The 20,242-nt window shown below is 45.0% G+C and overlaps 1 protein-coding gene across 3 annotated transcripts in view; it reads right to left on the bottom strand.

Moving 5' to 3' along the window:
- The window catches only part of PLCG1 (phospholipase C gamma 1), a 190,798-nt gene that overhangs the window by 9,578 nt on the left and 160,978 nt on the right, over window positions 1-20,242 (bottom strand). For all 3 annotated transcript variants that reach the window (XM_030211878.1, XM_030211879.1, XM_030211880.1), the window contains exons 26-29: window positions 16,466-16,690; window positions 12,008-12,156; window positions 10,054-10,168; window positions 8,960-9,121 (exon numbers count right to left, since the gene is read on the bottom strand). In XM_030211878.1, the coding sequence (XP_030067738.1) occupies window positions 8,960-9,121; window positions 10,054-10,168; window positions 12,008-12,156; window positions 16,466-16,690 (651 nt within the window). The remainder of the gene's footprint in view (window positions 1-8,959; window positions 9,122-10,053; window positions 10,169-12,007; window positions 12,157-16,465; window positions 16,691-20,242) is intronic.

The following is a 20,242-nucleotide window of genomic DNA, read 5'->3' as shown; positions in this document are numbered from 1 at the left end:
AGTTGGTGGATTTACTTATGTCTAGTTCCTCCAGGACTAGAAGTCCATTTTGTGTGTGGATAAAAGTACTCACATGGTTTTCATTTTCAACTCTTTTTATTGCATTGAAACTCAACATTTCAGTTCACTTAGTATAGCTTATAACATTTTCCATCATCTCCCAATATCCCCTACTCTTCCCAATACACAATCACATTATCTCATACAGCTGAAAGAGCCTACTACATAATTTAGGGGTCAGAAACATAAGACACCTTCAAACAATTATGCATTGCTTGCTTCCCTATGTTCAAGGTCAACATTCTTTCCATCTCCAGAAATTCATTCATCTGGTTTCTCCATAAGGTGAAATGTGGTAGTGTTGTTGAAATCCACTGTACCAGGACACATATTTAAGTTAACAAACAGGACAGTTGCACCAGAGTCTAATGCAATTTCTTCCTCCATGTCCTGCTAGCATACCTCTGGCTTCATTTCTATTGTGACCCCAGTAACGGTGCCAAGATGTTCCCACATTACCTCCAATCACAAAGAGAATAAGAAGAGCTTCAATATATTACTATACAAACCACTTCAAACTCTTTCACAAAATAAATTGGCAATGTGCCTTTTCTGCCTTTTGACCCACATTCTCCTCTTCCTCCACTTTCTATCTCAGTTGATAACACCCTCATCCTCCCCGTCTCATCTGCCCGCAACCTTGGAGTCATCTTTGACTCCTCCCTCTTCTTCTCTGCGCATATCCAGCAGATAGCCAAGACCTGTCGCTTCTTCCTCTTTAACATCAGCAAAATTCGCCCTTTCCTCTCTGAACACACCACCAGAACTCTCGTCCACGCTCTCATTACCTCTCGCCTGGACTACTGCAACTTACTCCTCACCGGCCTCCCACTTAGCCATCTATCCCCCCTTCAATCTGTTCAGAACTCTGCTGCACGTCTCATATTCCGCCAGAACCGATATACTCATATCACCCCTCACCTCAAGTCACTTCACTGGCTTCCGATCAGATACCGCATACAATTCAAGCTTCTCCTTCTTACCTACAAATGCACTCAGTCTGCTGCCCCTCACTACCTTTCTACCCTCATCTCCCCTTACGTTCCCGCCCGAACCCTCCGTTCACAGGACAAATCCCTCCTCTCATTACCCTTCTCCACCACCGCCAACTCCAGGCTTTGCTCATTCTGCCTCGCCTCACCCTATGCTTGGAACAACCTCCCCGAGTCCTTACGCCAAGCCCCCTCCCTGCCCATCTTCAAGTCTTTGCTTAAAGCCCACCTCTTCAATGCTGCATTCGGCACCTAACTCTTACCTTTCAGGAATTCCAGACTGCCCAATTTGACTGCCCCTATCGGTCTGACTGCTCACGCGTCCTTTAGATTGTAAGCTCTTTGAGCAGGGATTGTCCTTCTATGTTGCTGCGTAACCCTAGTAGCGCTTTAGAAATGTTAAGTAGTAGTAGTAGTACATTCTAACTCAAACTCTCCAGTCATCACAGCATCATCATTTTGTGATTCCTTCACTTAGGCTCTTTAGACTGGATACTATTTGGGCCCAAATTTGTGGAATTCATGACCACTTCATTTAAAGTTAGAACAGTCAAACTCCAAATCAGAATTTAAAAAAAAAACAACTTTCCTATTCCGAAAGTATCTTCAAAGTATCTCCCAGTTTTGGGTTGCCTCTTCTCGCCCTCCTGAAGGTGGGACATTCACCATCAGCTGTCTGTTTTATCAAATGTGCTCCTCCGCTATTTCTTACTGTTACTTTCCCATCATTATTTGTAACTCTTTTTATTGCTTCTGATTATATTTCATCGTAAATCGCTCAGATAGTGCGCTCAAGGGCGGCGTATCAAAACTGAATAAAACTTGAAACTATTGTGCATGAATAATGTCTAAACCAGTGGTTCCCAAACCTGGTCCTGGAGGCACCCCAGCCAATCAGGTTTTCAGGATATCCAGAATGAATATTCATGACAGAGATTTGAATGCGCTGCCTCCACTGCATGCAAATCTCTCTCATGAATATTCATTCTGGATATCCTGAAAACCCGACTGGGTGTGGGAATCGCTGATCTAAACCCTAATTTTACAAAACTTGGGATAGGAGCATTTAAAACTGAAGAACGTCCATAAAGGCAAGGGAGCATGACCTGGACAGGACTAAGGCAGGCCCACAGAACAGATTCACCATTTCAGAAGGAGAACACACATCTATGTCCAGAAGGTGGATACTGGGATTTAGATCTGCTACCCAGGTTTCAGAAAAGTGCTCCTACTGAGCATCGTTCCACAGGAAAGACTAGGGAAGGTTCCTTCCGTAATCTCCCCAAAAAGGCAAAACTGGCATGGGATACTTGGCTCTGTGTCAGCGTCGGGAAAACATTTATGTTTCTAAAATGGTTGACAACTGTTTATGGTGTCATCACAGACAATCATGTACTGCCACAGAGATGTTCTTGCTCCTGGGTTGCCCCACTGATACTTCAGGCGTCCAATTTTTTTTTTTTTTAATGGAAGTTCCTGCTACAGGAACATCTAATTACACCATGCATTTCACAATAGGTTGGCACATCCTGTTCTAAAGATACTAATTGAACTTAAGACATCCATGCTCCCTCCTCCCCAAGGAAATTTGAAAGCATTCCATTCCATTTCCAAATATCCGCCACACTTAACAGTATGGATAAATTCTGGAGAATGTACAAACACCTTCACTCATTTCATTCTATTTACTTATTCATTTTTTAAATTTATATTTATTTTTTTGTTTTTTTATTTTTTGTTACATTTGTACCTCGCGCTTTCCCACTCATGGCAGGCTCAATGCGGCAATGGAGGGTTAAGTGACTTGCCCAGAGTCACAAGGAGCTGCCTGTGCCTGAAGTGGGACCCCAGGACCAAAGTCCTCCACTGTTGCTACTATTGGAGATTCTACATGGAATGTTGCTACTATTGGAGATTCTACATGGAATGTTGCTATTCCACTAGCAACATTCCATGTAGAAGTCGGCCCTTGCAGATCACCAATGTGGCCGCACAGGCTTCTGCTTCTGTGAGTCCGACATCCTGCACAGGACATCAGACTCACAGAAACAGAAGCCTGCGCAGCCTTCTACATGGAATGTTGCTAGTGGAATAGCAACATTCCATGTAGAATCTCCAATAGTAGCAACATTCCATGTAGAATCTCCAATAGTATCTATTTTATTTTTGTTACATTTGTACCCCGTGCTTTCCCACTCATGGCAGGCTCAATGCGGCTTACATGGGGCAATGGAGGGTTAAGTGACTTGCCCAGAGTCACAAGGAGCTGCCTGTGCCTGAAGTGGGAATCAAACTCAGTTCCCCAGGAGCAAAGTCCACCACCCTAACCACTAGGCCACTCCTCCACTCCAAAATTTATATTCCGCACTCTTTGGGATTCTAGGTGGATTACATTACATCCATAATCCAATACATTTAAAACAATAAAGACAAACCTTAAAATACCATAAACATTCAATTCTACATTGAAAATTTCAAAATATTAATTAAAAGTTAAGCAATCTAACTGTAGGCCTGACAAAATACAAAAAAGTCTTAAGAGAAACTTTAAAATCTGTGGACATCCAATGGTAACTCATTTCACATTTTGGATCCTGCTACATAAAACATAGACAATCTTTTCTGCTGCTCAGACACTGGCAAGGATTGCCAAGTCTCCATTAACCTGCCCAATTCCCGTAGCAACAGGAGCACATTTAATCTATATACCTGGCTCACAAATCTAGGGTCGATGTAGAAACAAATCTCCGCACGGATATGCAATATGTCACAAGACAGCGAAGATGACTGAAAGACTAAACGATACTCCAGATGAAGACGACTATTTATTGAATAGCAAACAAGACACAGCTGATGTTTTGACCCACAAGGCCGGCATCAGGAGTCTTTGATGTACTGAAGTTGTATCTGTGGTCGTTGATATCTTAATCAAAAGTTTCTTGCGTTGTAAGCACCAATGTACAACAGGGCTATGCTTTCTAATTTCCTCACAACTGTGAGGTACAGCTTGTAGACCAGTGCCGTAGCCAGACTTCGCCGGGAGGGGGGTCCAGAGCCCGAGGTGTTTAGCTGCCCCCCCCCCCACCCCCGAGCCGCCGCTGCTGCCACCACATTGGATCCCCCTGCCGGCCTGCCGACAATCCCCTTGAACGTCCTGCACGGGGCGGTGCAGGACGTAAGGCATCAGAAACAGCTGATCACACCAGGAACTTAGTTGAACGAAGGTGCTACTCCGGCACTGAAGACGACTCTCTTTGGCTGGCGGGGTTCGGGGACCCCGCCAGCAAACAAGGTATCTGATGCGGCAGCGGGGCGGGTGGCGACAGCGGGGGAGGGTTAGTGGCGGGAGGGGGGTTCAGGGGGATCATCGGCAGGGGGGTCAGGGCCTAATCTACGGGGGCCCAGGCCCCCTCAGGTCCCATGTAGCTAGGCCACTGTCGTAGACTGAAAGTGGTTTAACACTTCATCTGGAGTGTCGTTTACTCTTTGAGTCATCTTCGCTGTCTTGCGACATATCACAAGTCCTAAATACCTATTTGGTGCCATCTTGCTCCACCCTCTCAGATGCTTTATTTGTTTAAATGGGACGACTGAATATGTGATCCTAAAATTAAATGGATATAGATGTGGATAGCACTGAATTTCAATGCTCTCTGCTTACTTTTTAACCCCACCTCATGACCCTCTTATCCAAAAGGAAACCAGAATGCGTCCTCCTAAATATATAGCTTTTGCCCAGACATCAAGATGTCCATCCAAAATGTTTTGTTTTTTTGTTACATTTGTACCCCGCACTTTCCCACTCATGGCAGGCTCAATGCGGCTTACATGGGGCAATGGAGGGTTAAGTGACTTGCCCAGAGTCACAAGGAGCTGCCTGTGCCTGAAGTGGGAATCCAACTCAGTTCCTCAGTTCCCCAGGACCAAAGTCCACCACCCTAACCACTAGGCCACTCCTCCACTCAACTTTTGCTTGGCTCCAAATTGAAGAAAAAGTTGATTTATATGGTTACTTCCAAAGTTGGCCAATAAATCATTTTAAATACCAACATCAGAACGTATATTTCTTTCTCTCAAAATAGGACATCCCCCCCCCCCCCCCCCCCTCCAAGACTGGTAAAATGGTTTTCTTTCCTTTGCTTCAACATTTCTGGACAGTTTACCTATCTAGTCATGACAGTGTCACCTTTCAGGATGATGCTTATGTTTGCCATTTATGGTTTATTTAAAAACATTTCTATCCCACACTAGCCTACCATTCTAAGCGGGTTACAATAAGACATACACAATAAAATTTTAAATCATCAAGTAAGACAAACCATATTAAAATACTTAAAACTGTGACAGACTTAAGCCTAATCAATGTCCAACATCCGCCAGTCAGCAAGTAGTAAAAGCATGAGTAAATAAGTATGCTTTTATTTACTTTCTGAATTATATAGTAGTAGAAGTTATTTGTCAGACAAATTCCTGGAGGAAAAGTCCATAGTCTGCTATTGAGATAGACATGTGGAAGCCACTGCTTGTAGCTGGGATCAGTAGCATGAATCGTGCTACTATTTGGGATTCTGTCAGGTACTTGTGACCTGAATTGGCCACTGTTGTAAGCAGGATACTGGGTTAGATGGACCATTGGTCTGACCCAGTATGGCTATTCTTATGTTCTTATAAATACTTAACTTGCCCACTACAATGGGAAATCCTATTGCTCCTCTGTCCCCTCTTTCAAGCCTAAACACCGATTTCCCATAATTCACACAAGGTTGCAAATTCCTGAAGATGTTCTAGGACATACTTCAGGAGATCACTCAGGGTCTACTTATAGCAACCAACAGGTCACCCGTAAACGGAGCTGTTTTAAATTGACAGTTCCCCCAACTCTAAAGCTCTCACAGTCACATCCTAGGGAAGAGGTCAAGCACTATGTTATTAGTAACAGCCTGTGTTCTAGAACCTGCACATCACACCTGTATCTCCCCTTTAACAGTATCTCCTCAAATCTGAATTCACCCCAACTCATCCCATGGGGTATTGCCAGGACCTGCTATCAAACGCTTTTTTGATATCGAAACCGATTAACACTGCTTTGAGCTCATGTTGCCACATGTTCACAATGGACACAAGCAGGGTCCCTATGGTAGTTACTGCAGTACGTCCTTTGACAAATCGTACTTGATGCTTATCCGATTTGCCAGTACCTTTGGATACATTTTTACATCAACATTTAAAAGGGATATGGGACGGTAAGAGCTTGTTTGCAGCAGATCCTTTTCTTTGAGAACACCAGCTGGCACCCCTCTCAAATAGCCTCTTCATATACTGCCCCCTAGTGTTGGCAGAAAATGATACCCTAGTATTCTAGTAAAAAAAACTCTGCTAGGAGCAGGAACGGAGGATGAGCAGAAACCAGGCATGAAGCAAAAAGTAGGTCCAGAGGAGGAACGGAGTATGAACAGAAACCAGGCAGGAAGTAGGCCCCAGAGGAGGAACGGAGGATGAACAGAAACCAGGTATGAAGCAAAAAGTAGGTCCAGAGGAGGAACGGAGTATGAACAGAAACCAGGCAGGAAGTAGGCCCCAGAGGAGGAACGGAGTATGAACAGAAACCAGGTATGAAGCGAAGCAGGAAGTAGGCCCCAGAGGAGGAACGGAGTATGAACAGAAACCAGGCATGAAGCAGGAAGTAGGCCCCAGAGGAGGAACGGAGGATGAACAGAAACCAGGTATGAAGCAAAAAGTAGGTCCAGAGGAGGAACGGAGTATGAACAGAAACCAGGTATGAAGCAGGAAGTAGGCCCCAGAGGAGGAACGGAGTATGAACAGAAACCAGGCATGAAGCAGGAAGCAGGGGCGTATCTGCGTGGGGCCTCAGGGGCCTGGGCCCCCGCAGATTTTGCCCTGGCCCCCCCTACCGCCATCAACCCTCCCCCGTGCCCGTTCTTACTTTTGCTGGCGGGGGACCCCAACCCCCGCCAGCCGAGGTCTGCTTCCACCTGCCGCTGCCTTCAAAACTTCTTCTTCAGCCGGCGGGGGACCCCAAACCCCCGCCAGCCGCCCCGCGCTGTTTAAAATTCATCTTCGGCCTCCGTGGCCGTGCTGCTGGGATAGGCGGCGCTGTTGAAATCCACTTCGGAGTCTGACGTCGTTGTACGTTGTACGTGCTGCGACGTCAGACTCCGAAGTGGATTTCAACAGCGCCGCCTATCCCAGCAGCAAGGCCACGGAGGCCGAAGATGAATTTTAAACAGCGCGGGGCGGCTGGCGGGGGTTTGGGGTCCCCCGCCGGCTGAAGAAGAAGGTTTGAAGGCAGCGGCAGGTGGAAGCAGACCTCGGCTGGCGGGGGTTGGGGTCCCCCGCCAGCAAAAGTAAGAACGGCAGCGGGGGAGGGTTGGCGGCGGGAGGGGGGTGGAGAGACTAAGTCATTGGTGGCGGTGGGGGCTCGGCGGCGGCGGGGGGGGGGGGGGCGCTAAAATGTGCCCCCTCCCTCTGGCTCTGGCCCCCCCTACCGCCGGAGTCCAGATACGCCCCTGGCAGGAAGTAGGCCCCAGAGGAGGAACGGAGGATGAACAGAAACCAGGTATGAAGCGAAGCAGGAAGTAGGCCCCAGAGGAGGAACGGAGTATGAACAGAAACCAGGCATGAAGCAGGAAGTAGGCCCCAGAGGAGGAACGGAGGATGAACAGAAACCAGGTATGAAGCAAAAAGTAGGTCCAGAGGAGGAACGGAGTATGAACAGAAACCAGGTATGAAGCAGGAAGTAGGCCCCAGAGGAGGAACGGAGTATGAACAGAAACCAGGCATGAAGCAGGAAGTAGGCCCCAGAGGAGGAACGGAGTATGAACAGAAACCAGGTATGAAGCGAAGCAGGAAGTAGGCCCCAGAGGAGGAACGGAGTATGAACAGAAACCAGGCATGAAGCAGGAAGTAGGCCCCAGAGGAGGAACGGAGGATGAACAGAAACCAGGTATGAAGCAAAAAGTAGGTCCAGAGGAGGAACGGAGTATGAACAGAAACCAGGTATGAAGCAGGAAGTAGGCCCCAGAGGAGGAACAGAGTATGAACAGAAACCAGGCATGAAGCAGGAAGTAGGCCCCAGAGGAGGAACGGAGTATGAACAGAAACCAGGTATGAAGCGAAGCAGGAAGTAGGCCCCAGAGGAGGAACGGAGTATGAACAGAAACCAGGCATGAAGCAGGAAGTAGGCCCCAGAGGAGGAACGGAGGATGAACAGAAACCAGGTATGAAGCAAAAAGTAGGTCCAGAGGAGGAACGGAGTATGAACAGAAACCAGGTATGAAGCAGGAAGTAGGCCCCAGAGGAGGAACGGAGTATGAACAGAAACCAGGCATGAAGCAGGAAGTAGGCCCCAGAGGAGGAACGGAGTATGAACAGAAACCAGGTATGAAGCGAAGCAGGAAGTAGGCCCCAGAGGAGGAACGGAGTATGAACAGAAACCAGGCATGAAGCAGGAAGTAGGCCCCAGAGGAGGAACGGAGGATGAACAGAAACCAGGTATGAAGCAAAAAGTAGGTCCAGAGGAGGAACGGAGTATGAACAGAAACCAGGTATGAAGCGAAGCAGGAAGTAGGCCCCAGAGGAGGAACGGAGTATGAACAGAAACCAGGCATGAAGCAGGAAGTAGGCCCCAGAGGAGGAACGGAGGATGAACAGAAACCAGGTATGAAGCGAAGCAGGAAGTAGGCCCCAGAGGAGGAACGGAGTATGAACAGAAACCAGGCATGAAGCAGGAAGTAGGCCCAGAGGAGGAACGGAGGATGAACAGAAACCAGGCATGAAGCAGGAAGTAGGCCCAGAGGAGGAACGGAGGATGAACAGAAACCAGGTATGAAGCAGGAACTAGGCCCAGAGCAGGAACGGAGGGTGAACAGAACCCAAGGCATGCTCACCTAGCCTCAGACCCTTCATCAGGATTGTAGCCTGTGCCAGGAAGTTCTGGTCGCTGAACATGTCCTCCTCATAAACCACAAAGCGTAGAAATGAGAACTCGGGGTTACTGACGTGGAACTGGAACATCTTTTGTGGCCAGACAGGATTGAAGCCATTATCCACTGTAAGAGAGAAAAAGAGTGCTGGGAAAATTCAGACCTGCAAATCAACACCCATCTCTCCCTTATCTTCTTTCCAACAAACCTTTCAAAGCACAACCTATCGTGTGTGAGCAGGTGTCAGACTAAGTCGGTGTTAGGCTGTGTGTGTATAAGTGGGGCTCAGTGAGTGTGCAGGGCTCAGATGGTTCATTTGGTTGCATGAGCAGATCTCAAGGGGTATGCAAGAAGGCAGCTCAGGTTGTGTGTTAAGTGTCTCTATGGGGGGGCACCGTCATCATATTAATTTAATGGTCAGCACTAGCGCTTAAATTAATTTGCATATTCAGTGCCATTATCCACATGTGTAGTGCAGTTGAATATCATCGCTATCTGGATAAATTACCTGGCCCACAATTATTTGAATAATATTGGGTTGTTTATGGCTATGGAGGAGCCAGTTCACATCAGAACCTCGGATGCCCCGTTTCTCTTACAAAAGACGAGAACAGCTTGGTTATACGCACATCTAACGTTTGGGTGGTAGCGCCACAGAGCTGATGTACGTGCAGCAGGGATGCCCGACGCTTACAGTGTTCAGTAAGTTGCGTGTCTAAGTGGGAGCCTATGCCCAAGCAGAACACCCTGTTATGGAATCACCCCTATAATGCTGAATACTGGCCCGATCTGGCTAAGCTTCTCCAGGTAACTCTTGAGCACCAGCAGTATCCGATAGCCAAATGTTTTCAGAACCACTGTAGCCAGATCACTGCCACTGAATATAAAGAATAAATTAACCTGGTTTGCTTTACTACTTACTCTACTTCTACTGTACTTCTTATCAGCTCCATAAAAGTTCTACCACATACTCAGTCTCTCTGTCTAGGTTTGCCCATTTCTTCCCACCCGCTGAGGCTGCTCCCTAAGGGACGGAAGGCTCTGTACATGACTCTCACCAACAAAGTCTGTCTTCTGTTTCACGTTGTCATAGTCAGCTCCACACACTTCAATCTCCACGAAGGGGCAAACGATGCCACGGCCATTCTTCGGGAGGTGTCGGGCTCCCAGGACCTTTTATGCACAGAACACAACACAACACAGATGGATCGATCTCTCCTCTGGCTCAAAACCTGAGGGGGGCAGAGCTGGATTCCCAGTCCTTCCTCCAACGTCCAATGAGATCTAAGCTGCGGCTCTAAAGAAGCCACTAAAGGCTTGACTATTTGCCACACTCCAGATCCAGACTGTGCCCTTGAATTCAGCCAACTCCTAGCAACCACACAATAAGCCTGCAAAGAGGTGGGAAAAGGTGGGATACAAATGCATCAAATAAATGAGGGGCACCCCATCCCCACCCCCTGTGGTTTTCTTGGCACTGTCTTGTTGTCCTGTGTAGTGTGATGCACCACTGTGTCGCTGTTGCCCAACATAGGGGGAGGGGCATGACCTGCCCATCATCAGACCCAAGGCAATGGAGGGTTAAAGCGACTTGCCCAAGGCCACAAGGAGCTACTGTGGTACCTGAACCTGTGGGCCTTCATTCCCAGTCTAATGCTCTAACCATTGGGCCGCTCTCCTTTGTAACCTCACAATTTTTTGTACAACAAAAAAATTTATTTAAAAAAAAAATATGATGTCAAAATTCAAACTCATTTATGCCATTGGTGGCAATGCTGACCCCAAAAGTGGTTTTAAAAACAAAAATTCAGGCACTTAAAAATGGATAACTTTGGTTAATTTGCTAAATGGCCATAATTACCCATTTAAATTTGGCACAGTCGAAGAGCAGGGTTACATGTTATATGGTGAGTGGTGGCAATTCAGCTGCTCTCTGGATCACTTATCCATTCAAATCACACAGTACAAATATCAGGGAATATTTGAAATGGATAAAGTATCTGCTTCAAGTTATTAAAATCCACATAAGTCATTTACGTAACTTTAGTTAGATTTAGCCCACACCTTTTTCACTAGTAGCAGCACCTCAAGGTCAGTTATGTTCAGGTACAGCAAGTATTTTTGGATCTCCGACGGGCTTAGGGGTCCTTTTACTAAGGTGCGCCGAAAAATGGCCTGCGTGGTGTAGACGTGTGTATTGGACACACGCGGGTACATTTTTCAGCGCACCTGCAAAAAAAGGACTTTTTTTTTTTTTGCCAAAAATGGACGTGCGGCAAAATAAAGTTGGATCTTCCTCCCTTGTATGATGGGAGCTCAAAGGTAGACCAGATTGTTCAGAAACCACAAGACCCCGATTCCAAGATAACTGGTTATAACAGAATTCCTTAACCATATAAAGAAAAGGGTCGAGGTGGATGGTGTGAAAATGGAAAAAAATGTACAGGTTTGGTGTAATGGACATGTAGGAGGCATAGGGTAATGGATTCGATATATACCACCTTTCTGCAGTTCTGTCAGGTGGTTATTGTGGAATGTGCAATTCTTTTGTCAGTAGACAGATTTATACATAAAAATGACAAGTCGAAAGTCCTGAGGAGCCATGATGGAACCTGCACCAATGCTACTCATCACAGGAAATACGCTTCCAGAGGCCAAGATTTTCCAGTGATAGAGGTCATTGGAGCCAACTCTGTGGGTGCCGTGGGTGCATGAGCACCCCCAATATTGAGAAATCTTTTTGTATGTGTCCAGGGAGGGGTCATTTCCATTGGGCTTAGCACCCTCAATAAGTTTGAAAAGTTGGCTCCTGTGATAGAGGTGATTTCCAGTCCTACTTAGCCCATGATCCACAACGAACCTGTATAAATGTAGTAGCATCACAATCTCAATTGTCTCCTGCTACTAATATTTTACTATCACTCAAATTATATTGAGAAAAAAAAAAAAAAAAGAATCCAGCCAGGTCATTGCGCCAGCTCATTGGCAAGAGTCTACACCTTGGGTACGAACCTCTATGGTGATGGTGAAGGGCTCCACAACGCGCAGGGTGCATTTATCGAATGGGTCAAAGTTGTCATCTCTCATGCTTGCAGGCTGTAGCACATACCCACACTTCGCACTGGCCATGAAGAGTGCCTGGTTCATCTGCATTGGCTTGTCTGGACAGGAAAGGCAGAGAGATCAACATGACAGAACTACCTACCCTCCTCTGGGAAGAACCCCTGGGCTACGGACTCTCTCCTATCAACATCTCTCCCACTTTAGCATACCCATAGGCCAACGACCATCCCCCAGGACATACCCACCAGCTGCTAAGTATTTATTATCCATCCATCTGGGGTAGTCTCATTGGCTACTGATCAACTCCTGCCCCTTCCCTGGGGCACTATCACTGACTCCTGAATGACTGTCTCTTGCCCCCTCACAGGCTCTCTCGTTGGCCATTGACCATCACCTACCGGCCTCTGCTCATCTTCTGCTCTTCCAGTACTGAGCAGAAGGGATGAACTTTCTCAACAGGACCATTTTAACTAAATATAGCACAGCAGCTGTGATGAAATAATATCTGAAAAAATAAGGTAAAATACCACCAATAGTAACGTTTATCTCTCTATGGGCCTCTTAATAAGGAAGACGCGTTATTCATCTTATCCTCAACTATAGGTTTATGGGACATATCCAGTACACATTTAAAGAATGGATTTTTATTTACTTTTTCATTAAGATATTTTCCAGGAACGTATTCTAAACATGCACCAGTAAATATTTTAAGAAAAGGATTGTTATCTATTATATTAGTTTTTGGGATGACTAGGTTGATATTGAAACCCATTTGAATATGGCCACTACATAGATACATTTATTCATAACATATCCACAGAAATAACAAGAACAAAGTTAATCTCAGTGGTGGCAACTGGCAAGATACATGGATATCTCTCTGAAAATCCACATCCATCTCTCTTTGTGCAGATAGACAGCTGTTGAAAATCCATCTCGTGCAATTCGGTTTCCTAGTATTCACTGTACAATCGCAAGACCAGTGATGAAAATATTGGGCCCGACATTCAAAATCGTTTAAACGGCCAGGAGAGGCTCCTGGCCATTTAAAATCGCCTGTCCAGGGCTAACCGGCCATTTTCAACAGTACTTAATTGGATGGTGCCTTTGAAAATGCCTGGTTAGAACCCAAGCTGAAACCGGCTACTTTGGAGGCGTCCTAGGGCAGAATCAGCATTTAGCTGGTTTAAATGTCAATTTTCAGAACTGGCTATGACAACTGCATACATAGGTGCACATAAAATTCAGTCCTATCTTTATGCAGATCTTCATAGCTGGTTAAATGCCAAATATTGCACTTAACCGGATATGTTTTTGCCAGCTCCATATACCTGGAAATTCAACGCTGGATCCAGGACATGGGCCGGCATTTGCCCTTGGCAGCTCCTCCTCTTTCTTTCAGTTCATTCAGAACCAGTGACAGGATGAGGCACCATGACCTTTCGTTACAAACTACCCATGGAAGTTTGCCTATATTTTAAGAGGCCCACTGCTCCCAACCTGGCCACAGCAGCCATGGTCTTGTGCCAGGGCTCCATCCAGAATCTTGTACCTTGGCTCTAAGGGGGGGGAGGGGAGTTATCAACGTGGGCTACTGTTAATACATGTCATTTCCTTCAACCCCAGTTATTAGTAACGTGGTCTCATTGCATAAAATGGCACCTGTGCTAAAATACCATGAGTTGATGGTCTTAAAGGCAGCCCACACACCCCTAACTATTGCTCTTATTAATTGCCGTGTGACACGCATGGAGTTGTAATCTTGGCTTAGGAAACCAAACCTACAAGACCAGATGAACCTGTCCTGATAAAATGTGGCTAGCTGACAACACTTCGCAAGAGAGGGCCTAGCAGGTCAGAACACCGTCAGCACGGGCAGACTATTCTTAGCATGCCAAGCAAATTATAATTTTACACAGGTGCTAAACTTTTTCCTTTATGGCCTTCAGGGTGCAGGGAAACGCCTAGGGTGGGGCACGAATGAGTACAACATATGCAATTCTCTGTAACAGGAAAACCATCTGCATACAAAGAGGGCATGCCAAGGACAAGCCTGCTGCTGTAAGGCTTTCCAGACCTGCAAACATTTTGCATCTAGTGAGCAAATTAAAGCCTATGCATAGTGCACCTGACTTCAGGACAATTCTGCAAAGTTTAATTCTTTCAAAGTTAGTCTACAGTCAAATCTTTGTGGACAGACAGCGCCTCCCTGCTATCTATTTCATCATTGCGAAAAACAATTTGAAGAGACGAGGCTTTTTCTATTGCAGGGCTGAGGGTGTGAAAACATTAGTGGCAATTTCAGCTTCGATTTCTTTGTAAATGTGGAGTATTTTTTCCCTCAACATATAGGGCTCATTTTCAAAAAAGAAAAAAAAATTCCAAAAAAGTGGCAAAAGGATGTCTTTCTCTCAAAAACATCCATTTTGTGATTTTCGACACCCCGATTTTCGACATTTTATTCCACAGTTCATCCAGAGTTCTAGGGGGTGTGTTTTGGGCAAGACATGGGTGGCCCCAAAAGACATACGTTTTTCTGCAATAATGGGACAAAATGAAAACGTCTAGGGCCAAAATTATGGCATTTTTGGCTAGACCTGTTTCAAATGACGACTAAGCAACCAAAAGGTGCCTTAAATGACCAATGGAGGAATTAAGGCATAACCCCCCTTACTCCCCCATTGGTCACTAAGATATGACAGTGACAGTACATACAAGGCTGAATGACAGCTTCAGGTATGATGGCCATTCCTATTACAGCAGTAACCAGACCCCAGGCGTAGCCTAGTGATCAATGCAGTGGACCGTAGAGAAGGTCCATATTCTACTCTAGCTGGTACACTTGTGGTAGAACTTGTGAGCCCTCAAAAAAAAAAAAAAAAAAAAAAACCTAAATACAGAGAGGTCCTTTTACTAAGGTGCGCCGAAAAATGGCCTGTGCTGGTGTATTGGATGCGCCTACAAAAAAGGCCTCTTTTTTGGGAGGCTGAAAATGAACGTGTGGCAAAATAAAAATTGGCGTGCGTCCATTTTGGGTCTGAGATCTTACCGCCACCCACTGACCTAATGGTATAAAGTTTCACACGTTAACCAGGTGGTAATGGTCTACACGCTAACAATGCCAATTACCGCCCGGTTAGCGCCACCCGCCACAACATTTCTGGCACGCTTAGTAGACGCACATAAAAAATGAAATTACTGCTTGGGCCACGCGGTAGCTGGGTGGTAGTTCAAAACTGACGCATGCAGGACATGTGTACGCACCTACGCAGCTTAGTAAAAGCGCCTCCTACTGTACCTTCATATAGGTGACACCTGCAAGCTTGAGAGCTATTGTAACGGTGTACAGTGAGGTACAGTAGGTATTTTTCTGCTCCTGGAGGGCTCACCGTACGACATAAGGGGGTTATAGTAAGACGTGTACCTGGGACCTTTTATGTGAAGTCAACTGCAGTGCCCCCTAGGCTGCTCCACTGCTCTGCTGGGATGTCTGTGTGGCTAGTCTACTAAGAATTATGCCCCCTCACCCCCATACGTCCCAATGACTAGTTTTTGGGCGTTTTTCTCTTGGCCATTTCCAAAACGGCCACAAAAGAAAAATGCACCAAGCACAAAACATCTAGGAAAAAGGCAAATTTTCAAACCAAAATGGCCCCTGTTCACCATTCAGCTGTTGACTGTTTTGCTCAAACTTGGACTTTTTATCAAGAATGCCCCTCTCTCTGTCTGTTTTGATCCAGAACAGCTTATGTTTTTTCTTGGACGCTAAGAAGTTAATGCTAAGTACAGTAACTTGACTAGAGTGATGTGGGACCAATGTGGGGGCAGAAGATGAGAAGTTTTGCTCTCCTTTCAGTATTTTTTTCCCCGTTTAATACTTTTTGATTCTTATACCCAGCTTTCGGGGTTTTCTTCCTTAGTTTCTCGTCACTGTTTTGTTTGCATTGTGATGGCTGGATGTTCCTGTTGAATGTGTTGTCTTGTTATTGGTAATTTTTGAGATTATTTATGTTCAGTCTTGTGATCTGCCTCAGATATTAGATGAAATATAAATAAGTCAATTTTTGGAAGCCATTCTCGGGGGCTTGTTGTTTCTTTAAAACAAAGGGCCCCTCTAGGCTTACTGCAATGAGCTTTCCTGCTGAATGATGCTTGCATCAGCATCTTTAGATGGACATCTAAGTCAGACCTTAAATCACACTAACTGCGGTTCTGGATTTCAGATGAATCAAAGCATATAAAAAACAATTTCTGTGCAGGTCCAGTGTATGGGGTCATCTCTTATATATAACCGAGCACAGATGCTATCAGCAGGTGCAAGTACATGGTGGTCTGCTGAATGACGGGCTTGGCTTTCCCCTTCCCCCACCTCCCCCCTCTTTGCTGTCCTTGGGGAACCAGTCTTACCTGGAGTCTGGAAGTTGAGTGCCACCAGCTGGCTGCCACAAATCCACATGGGCAAGGGGTCATAATTGGAGGAATCGAGGCGCTGGCCCTTGGGGTAGATGCGGGAAAGCTGCAGACGGTTGTACTGCAGGAATTTCTTGCCTTTCACTTTGTTGACATATTTTTCTGCCTTAGTTTCAGGGAAAGATGACATGTCTCTGTAACAGGCCCTCTCTGTGCCAATCTCTGCAATCAGAAGACACAAAGCAGCATCCGTACTTAAGGCCGAGTCTCACCAGTTTATGTTAATTGTAGCCTAATGGTTAAACACACATACAAGCCTTCTCTGTAGCGTTGACGTTTTACCAGGACACAGCTACAGGGAATCCAATCTCCCCATGGTCACTGTCACCTAAGTCAAGCCACAGGAGGCGAGATAGGCTGGACTTTAGGGCATCAGTCACTTTTTTTGCATTAGGAAGTTTAAATGCACAGTGCCTGGGAAGAGCCTGAAGTAAATTAACTTAACCTATAAGAGACAATACTATCGGTGCTGGATTAAGTGTGGAAACCTAGAACCAATTAGAAAGGCAACAAAATTAACTTGGATGAGGAGCAAATATCCTGCAAGCACTCAAGTTTCTAGGGGTGGGCAGCTCAAAATCTTCATTTTGTTTCATTGCTACCCCGCCTGCACTTCGTTCATAATTCTACCCCCCCCCCCCAACATGCTCACCCCAGATACCATAAAAGTACATGTTATTGCACAACTTTTATGCATGGGGCCACTTTGTGGACAAATACACGTGTATTTGGTGTCAAGACATCGCCTTGAGTGAATTCCTTCAAAAAGGCGGTAAATAAATCCTAATAAATAAATAATAAATAAATGTGGGTGTGATACATGCAGGTAAATGTCAAGATGCCGACTACACCCCATTCTGTACAAAAGGTGCCTAAATACAATAGCACATATTTTCAAGATGGGCATAAACTGGGAGAGAATCTAGGCAGGGCATCATCACGTAAAATACTACAAGTCATCATCCCTAAAATATTAGAAAGAAATTTAAAAAAAAATTAAAAAAAAAAAAAAAAAAACGCTCCAAGAATTCCCGTCTGCTTTTCTGCGTAATTCTGGAAAAATCTGTATGGGGTGAATTTTATATATGGCGCAAAAAAAAATGCTATTTTATAAGCTGCGCTGTTAGGTGCGGTTTACAGAATAGTATTTATGCCGGGGATCACGTCTAGCTTTAGACGCGGCCATCTGCACCAACTGAAACGTGGTGTGTGCAACTAAATTTGGCGTATCCCTCGTATTCTATATCAATGCGTGTAAATACTAGGGACATCCCCGTTCCACCCACGACCTTCCAATTTCCACACACACCCCAATTTTTTTTTTATTTGCGCCTAAATTTACGTAAGTTCTAATTAAATCTAATTACTGCCAATAATTGCTTGTTAAAAAATTATTAGCGCTAATTAGTTCATCATGCAATTAAACTGCTCATTTAAATTGGGCATGTGTGCAAGTTTTGGCAACTTCTATAGTATTATGGGGATAGCGGATCCCAGAAATTGTTTAATGATGATAGTGGGTAAATCAGGCTTTTTTGTAGTTCAAAATCAACTATTGGAATTTTTGAGGGTTAGGGAGGGGGATTTGACAAGTTAGATTGCTTCTGATATTGACAGCAAATCACTGTTAAGTCAGTTTACGGAGGTTCACCTGAGGGTCTCTTGCTAGATAAAAATAAAGGAAATAATTTATTTGTTTCTTGACCTCCTTTACAATTTTGTGGATGCAATATAGAAGGAGTGAAGTATTCCAATGTCAGCAATAAAAAAACTTCACTAGTTACGCGTTCAGTATTCCAACATTTCTATTCAGGTAGGAAGGAAAAGCCTGCGTTCTATCACGGAGGGGGGGTTTATATTCCAGTGGGGCTTCTCCTTCCTATCTGAATAGAGGTCCTGAGAAATGTTGGAATACTGAAAACATATCTAGTGACGTTTTTTGTTGACAATTTTGTGGACGAACATAATTATGACTCGTGTGTTCTAGAATTATTTGATATTATGTGTATGTATTTTTTTTGGATCATTTGTTGCAACTCTTATTTGAAATTTCTATAAACAAAATATGTTTTTAAAACTCTATAAGTTACGTGTGTATCTCCAGAATCTAACAGCCCATATTTACACCAGCTCTGCGGCTGACGTACACACTTGTAACCAGACATGCATGTATATAATGGTCTATAAAGATAAAATAGGCACCTGTTTTCCTTTATACAAAGTTTCCGGACAAAACGAGACCACCAACATTTTCCAAATAACCCCAAAACAAATGTACTATTTAAAAAAATTATTATTATTGACAGGTATCACTCAACGTGTAATTAAACTCTGGAATTCGTTGCCAGAGAATGTGGTAAAAGCAGTTTGCTTAGCAGGGTTTAAAAAAAAAAAAGGTTTGGATAGCTTCCTAAAAGAAAAGTCCATAAGCCATTATTAAAATGGATTTGGGAAAATCCACTGCTTATTTCTGGGATTAGCAGCATAAAATGTATTGTACTGGTTTGGGATTTTGCCAGTTACTTGTGGCCTGGATTGGCCACTGTTGGCAACAGGATATTGGGCTCGATGGACCTTCGGTCTGTTCCAATATGGCAACACTTATGTACTTAAGGTGCTTTAAAAATTGGATGATCTCCGTTTTCCGCCATTCAGGAAATGACTATTAAGATCCGTTTTAGCAAGATGGCGTTTAGACAGTGGAGTCGAAGAATTTGTGAAAGTGTCAAGGTTCACAAAGGACACTTTAAAACACAAATTACGAATTAACTAGGGGGGGGGGGGGTCCTTCTACTAAGCTGCAGTACAAGGGACCCTGTGCTAGCGGTGGATGTCTTTGCCATGCGCAAGGGCTTCTTTCACCACAGCGGGTAAAAATGGCCAAAAATGAAATGGCCATGCAGTAAGTTCACACTTGCTGCAAGGCCATTTTGTTTGGGGGGGGGGGGAGGTTGGGGGAAGCACTTAACACCACCCACTGAGGTGGCAGTAAGGGCTCCCACATAACCCAGCGGTAACCCCCCCCCCCCCCCCCCCCCCGCGGAAATATTTTTCAAATATTTCCGCTACCACTGGAAATGCCGTGCAGTGGGAGGGGGGGGGTGGAACTACCACCAGCGCCCGCTTTGGGCCAGTGGTAGTTCCGGATTGCCATGCGGCAAGCCCGCGCTGGGTTTACCGCTACTTAGTAAAAAGCGAAAAAACAAATAATGTATTTTCAAGGGTCATACTAAATGTTTAAACAATCGCAACGTATCTTGAAACTATGTAAAAGGGTCCCGTTTTTTCCCCGAACACCGTGTAGAATAGGCTCCAATTAGGCACCCTTTACAGTTTTTCAGGATATCCACAATGAATGTGCACAAGACAGATTTGCATATAACGGAGGCCGTGTATGTAGATTAAATTCATGCATATTCATATGGATATCCTGAAAACCTGACTGGCAAGGGGTTACTCCAGGACCGGACTTGAGAAAAACACTGCCTTATAGAATTTGCTTCTTTACGTGCACATGAAAGGCAGTTCGGTCACTCGGTACGTTCAGTTATGCACACTATGCAGAAAAATGCAGCAGTTACACATATAAATACACTATAAATTGGAACCTTCTCTCAAAATCTCGGGAATAACCTCAGAGAAGTACTTAACGTTAGAGCCTCACAAGCTCTTACAGCCATGAAGCTGCGTCGCATTCGAGCCTGTTTTGAAGTG

Source organism: Microcaecilia unicolor, chromosome 8 (genome assembly GCF_901765095.1).
Source record: "Microcaecilia unicolor chromosome 8, aMicUni1.1, whole genome shotgun sequence".
NCBI classification, from domain to species: domain Eukaryota; kingdom Metazoa; phylum Chordata; class Amphibia; order Gymnophiona; family Siphonopidae; genus Microcaecilia; species Microcaecilia unicolor.
Note: the sequence above shows the minus strand (reverse complement) of the source record. Positions and strands in the feature narration are given on the sequence as shown.